Source organism: Hyla sarda, chromosome 3, assembly GCF_029499605.1.
Source record: "Hyla sarda isolate aHylSar1 chromosome 3, aHylSar1.hap1, whole genome shotgun sequence".
NCBI lineage: Eukaryota > Metazoa > Chordata > Amphibia > Anura > Hylidae > Hyla > Hyla sarda.
In genome coordinates this window covers 102,173,680-102,179,679 of record NC_079191.1, presented here as the reverse complement: position 1 = coordinate 102,179,679, position 6,000 = coordinate 102,173,680, and the positions used below count along the sequence as shown (strand labels likewise).

The following is a 6,000-nucleotide window of genomic DNA, read 5'->3' as shown; positions in this document are numbered from 1 at the left end:
TATATCTGTACTGTTAGTCCAGCGACTGACAGGAAAACAAAGCTGCCACCAACAGGAGCATAGCTATACAGCCAGATGGCAGAGCCGCCAGGCGCACATACACATAGGAGCTCCGACCTGCAGGTAAATCCCGAAGGAAGAAAAGACATATGAACAGGAGCTCAGCATTATAGACCTGCTAGATCAAGGAGGTCTTAATATAAAAGTAAAAACGAATAACAAAATCAGCCAACTAAAATGAGGATAGATTTCCTATAAAATAAGTAAGGAAAAAAGATTGGAATAAAAAAAAAATCAGGTTTCTAAGAATAGAAAAAAAACACTGCAGAAGATCCCCAAAAAGACGGGATCACTATCAGACCTACTGTCCTGGGGGACAGAAATAAAAACACAGAGGGCTGAGGGTGTTCCCCTCCTTTATAAGGGATAATGTGGGTGCATTTTCACTTTAATACAATTTATTATTCAGTAAAAATTCCATCGGTCCTAACTGTTCGCTGGGGGTGGTATATCCCATCTGGGCTGCTGGTAGGATGTAAGGAAAATAGCCATTACATCAGGACAGGAGTGTATAACAAAGGAGTAACAAATATAATAAACAGAATAAAAACTGATTACCTATCAGTTATAAATAAAGTTATAAATAAATGAAAAAATAAAAAATCTGCGTAACGCATTTGTAGTTCACGTGTGATCGTAGCTGTATTTTGATTCTCTGACAGCTCGGTAGGGGGCGGAGCACAGCGCAGGCCCTCTGGTTACTATTTCTACCGCAAGAGTCACGTGGTCTTGAGAGCCAATCAGATGATTGCTTTCTTTTTCAATCGCCAAGAAGACGGGAGTGTGTTTCCGCAACCGCCCCGTCTCTTGTATCACACCGCGCCTATTCCCCAGCGTCAACTTAGCAGTAAAATAGCTTGAAAGACGCAATAACACCCCCACTCCCCTCTCTCTCTCAAACTCTGTAGGTGTAGCAACATAGCGCTTCCGGCGCCTGACTCCGCCCACCGAGGTGTGACGTGCTGCAGAAGCGCCGGACGTGACGGTTGGCTGTCCGGCTGTTGTTTGTCTGGCTGGTAACTGCTCGGTAACGTACAGTAGAATCGAGATGGGCGTCCCTAAGTTTTACCGCTGGATCTCGGAGCGCTACCCGTGCCTCAGCGAGGTGGTCAAGGAGCACCAGGTAAGATGACGCGTGACGTCATCACGTGACATCACAGCCTGACTCCTGCGGTCATGACATGTAAGGGCACGGCCCGGCCTCACTGTTGTATGCTACGGGGTCTGCTTACTTACTTCCTGCCTGTGTGTGTTACTGTAGTGCTAGCCCAATATTATCACAGTGTGACGTCATCAGAAGACGTCATAGATGTATGTCAAGCATTACACTACCTGTACAGTCTCCTGCCTCATAGTCATACATTGTTTCTCTATGTGCACAGTCCTGTGTGATCTAGTATTGCTAAGCTTTCTGTCTATGACTCTATATCCTTTAGAAAAGCTGTGTATGGGAGTGTTCCCTAATCTGTTGCAGAACTACAACTCCCAGCATTTGCCAAAGACAGTCAAAGGTCGTCATGGCATTCTGGGAGTTGTAGTTTTGTAACCACTTGGAATGCCGCAGCCTATAGGAACACAGTGATAGCAGATGGCAGGATATGACTCCAGTGTTTTAAAAACAGGGCGCCTCCTACTGATGCAAAACTACAACTCCCAGCATGCCCAGACAGCCGTTGGCTGTCTGGGCATGCTGGGAGTTGTAGTTTTGCAACAGCTGCAGCTACTCTGGTTCAGAAACACTGGCATATAACTGTAGTATTTTGTTCCTTATAGCAAATCATTTTGCTTTCTTCTTGAATGTCTCCAAATGAGTGTCTGACAGAATGGCATCACGACCAGACCACCACCCCAGAGGAGAACCACTCAAAATCCTCACTTTACCATCGCGATACACAGGAAGGAATAAATAATAAAGTGTGGAAAGAGGAAATCATTCAGTTTTCAAAATTCACTCATAAATAAAACGGTTTTGCTTAAGGGTCTATTCACACTTGCAGGATATGTAATTGCAGATTAGAAGCTGTGCTCAGTCATTTAGTTTACATTGAAATCTGCAGCAGAAAATCTTTTGCATCAAATCCTGCGCAGGATCCTGTAAGTGTCAACACGCCATAAGGTGGTACTCTAGTTATGCAAAACGTATCCCTGGTAACAGGATCGGGGATAAGTGTCAGATAGCTGGCCCCCCCACCATATTCAAAACAGGGCTCATCTATTACCTGAGAGCGCTCCTGCCCAAAACATCCGAGACGAACTGGTCTCAGCAGTGACTACCTGCTCCGCCAATCACCGGCTTAGGTGGGACACCGCTGCGTCTGGTGATTGGCAGAGCAGGTGGGAGACCGAGTGCTCAGAGGTAGGAGACTGCCCTGTTCTGGGGTTCCCAGCAGTCATATAAGGGATAAGTTTTGTGTAACCAGATTAGGGCCGATACTGATAATCGGTCGCCTTTCAGGCCTATAACTTATACCGATACTCCGGTATAAGTTATCGGCTATTTCAAACCCCCCCAGCGGGGCAGAAGCCGTTGCAGATCAATGATTTAAAGCGGGCACTTTAAATCAATGAACTGCAGCGGCTTTTGCCGGGCCAGACGCCGCCGCCACCTGCTTCTCTCCCCCTGCCTGTCCTGAGTCTAACCACCACAGTGGCCGGGGGGCAGGGCATTATCGGCAAGGTAATTGCTGATACCTATAATGTCCAAAATCGTGATTTTCGGCCGATATTATCGGCCAAACCGATAATCGGTCGATCCCTAAACCAGATGACCCCTTTACTCAAAACTCTGCTTGTATGAAACTCACTTATTCACTGTAGTGAATTTATGTGAATGGTTTTCAATCCTGTAGATTTAGGCCTGCACACTGTGCATAGAATAGATCTGCAAGGTTTAAAAAGTGGGGCAGGTGTGCCACTTTTCACGTGGTGAAATTGGTATCTGTGGGTATTTGGGAGAAAAAAAAGTGTTGGTACTCTGTCTTGAAAAAATATATAAATCTAATTAATAACATTTTTTTTTTTTTTTTTTTTAAATATATTGGACATCCCTACTATCGACTGTCATCATGTGTGATGATGCCATGTATGCTTGTAGTAGGAATAACTGGTAATGACTGTCTCACTCTGCTGCCCAAACTGACTTGTTGAGTAGTTGAGCAGTGCTGACTGTTTCAAACAACTTCCCTCCATATAATAGCCTATTTGATTCCTAATAGATTTCTAAATCACTTAATTTACCAAAAAATTACTCTTTACCCCAGTAAAACCGCTCTAAATTCTTGACCACTAGGTGTCTCCCCTCACTGTTGTCCACTGCCTGTTGTTAGGTTCAGTCAATTTCTAATAGCCAAGATACAAGGACAGAACACGGGAAGTGTGGACTTATCTTGTGTAATGTGCAGGAGAAGGAGCCTAGACTGTGCACCTACAATCTGTGAGCTTGTATGCTAGTGATAGGGATGACCCTTATGTTTCTAATGACTGATCAATATATTAATACTAATATGCCATTGCTGATGGAAAAATATATTTGTTCCCTACCCCTTAACCCATATACATGAGCTTGCAATATGCTCGTGACTACGATGGAGGCCTTGCCATGACGCCCATACAACGGAGATAAGGAGTAAAAGACAAAATATCTGACAAAATGGGAACTCTGGAATTTCCCGGTAGATAAACTTCTGCCAAGAAATTTATGGACACTAGATAGGCTAAAATATACGGATTCAATAATCAAACAACCAATCAAAATGTAACATGCTAATTTTGATGTCATAACTAAACCTCCTTCTTTGTCCAATGTAAAAACTAAATGTACTTCCTGGATTAAACAAAACTCTTTTGGGGAAGCTGCAAGTATGCTGAGAGAGATACCAACATCCTGTCTGGTGTATGTTTTCTTATGTCGACACTTAGCAGTATATAACAGCACAGTCGATCACATTTGAAAACCTCCCCTCGAGCAATCCCTGACACTACCTCCAGTAAATCCACACTGTACTTGAATGGTAAATGAATGCTTCTCTCTCATCTCTCACTACCCATAAAGCTCTTGGCAACTGCCCTTAGTGTAAATACCAGTCTTAGTACCACTGCATGTACACACTGTTGCCTTCTGAATGTACCCCCTTGGGCTACTTTCACACTGCCGTCATGATCCTGTCTGTTCTTGTACGGTTATTCATCAATGATCACAACGGATCATAAAGGATGGCCAATGTCCTTTATTTTAATGAACATTCTGTTAAATAACGGACATTGGCCATCTGCTATGATCAGTTATTGTCCCCTAATTTTAACCCCTTCTTGATTTCCTGGTTAAGGCATTACTGAGCATGCTCTGTAGCAATAACGGATCATAACAGAATATACAAATAACAGGTACTGACAGATGGTCATTTGTGGTCGTCAGTCATCCATAGACTTCAATGTAAAAAAAAAAATGTGTTTTTATTAAACGTTTTAGCATAAAACAAAGAATATACAAAAATTGATCCCCCCCACCCATCCCTCCCACACAAAAACACCCTCCCCCCATGTCCCGTGTCCTTCCCCCATAACGGATCCAAAATAGCATTACGGAAAAAACGGTAGTACAGTACCAGACCTCTACCTGCATTCATGAAATATAAATATGGCAGAAAATACAACCTCGTTGAAAAACAAGTACTATGCGCTGTAGTCAAGTTACATAAAAGCATATACAATCAGAGAAAAAATGCACAGGGGCAGAACAGGCAGGTAACATCCCACGTAAAAGAGACCAACTGTCAAACCACATAACACAGCAACACAGCCAGAAAGTGACAAGTAACAGAAAAAGTATAGTCAAGGCAACAGACTGCATTAGTGAGTAGACCCTCCCGAACCCCCCAATAGTACCTGCATAGGAGTCCTCTATAAGTATGTGGATGGCAGACCCGGAGTATCAATCCAGGGGCCCCAGAGAAGTTCAAATTTACACATGGTTTTTCATTTAAAAAATACACCTATCTCCAATCTGATGATGTGATTTAATTTTGTTATTAGCTCAGAATTAGTAGGAGGAGTGGCTCTCAACCAGTGTTGTGCAATCAGTTTACGAGCCTGGTACAAAATTCTACTAATACCTATATATAGTCCACCATCTTCATCTAACCCATCCAAGTAACCAAAGATACACGTCAAGGCAGATAATTCAAACGGGCAGCCATACACTTTCCTAATCAATTGCCTCACTTCAACCCAAAACCGTGCAAGTGGAGCACAGTCCCACGTCACATGGAGCAAATGGGCATCGGGCAAAGAGCATCGGGGACAGCAGGAATCCGTCCCTACCCCGATCTTATGGAGGAGTACGATACACTCGATGCAGTAGGAAAATTTGGAACACCTGGTGAGCCTCCGATACGGCAAGCTGCGGGGTCATAGCCAAAATCTGCGTCCATTGCTCATCTGATAAGGGACCCACATCCACTTCCCATTTAACTTTAGCAGTCAAGGGGTAGGCCTCGTGGACGAGGAAAGCAATTCCCTATATAGTGCCGATATCACTCCTTAGTGGAAATCTGGGTGAACAAATCGTTCACCGCCACAGATGAACCGACAGTCAAGTCACAGGCCCTAGACTGCATATCCAGAGCCTGTTGTAACTGCAGGTAACAATAAAAAAAGGAATGTGGTAAATTAAAGTCCTGCAGTTGAGCAAATGAATTCAATGTCGGCCCATCATACACCTGGGAAAGATACAGAATCCCATGAGACCCCCAAAGGGCAACATCTGGTAAGGAGCACAATTCAGAAAGATTAGGATTATGCCACAATGGAGCGTACGTTACAAAAACAGGATACTGCCTATGTGCCTTAACCTCTTAAGGACCCATGACGTATGCATACGTCATGGGTCCCGGTCCTGCGATATAACGCGGGGTCACACGGTGACCCCGCATCATATCGCGG

General features: G+C 43.9%; 1 protein-coding gene across 2 annotated transcripts in view; it reads left to right on the top strand.

Moving 5' to 3' along the window:
• The first annotated feature begins 681 nt into the window (after positions 1–681).
• XRN1 (5'-3' exoribonuclease 1) overlaps positions 682–6,000 on the top strand; it is a 100,433-nt gene continuing 95,114 nt past the window's right edge. The window contains exon 1 of one of the 2 annotated variants that reach the window (XM_056564798.1): positions 682–1,183. In XM_056564798.1, the coding sequence (XP_056420773.1) occupies positions 1,109–1,183 (75 nt within the window). In that variant the 5' untranslated portion in view covers positions 682–1,108. The remainder of the gene's footprint in view (positions 1,184–6,000) is intronic. The other variant, XM_056564797.1, reaches the window with a different exon arrangement.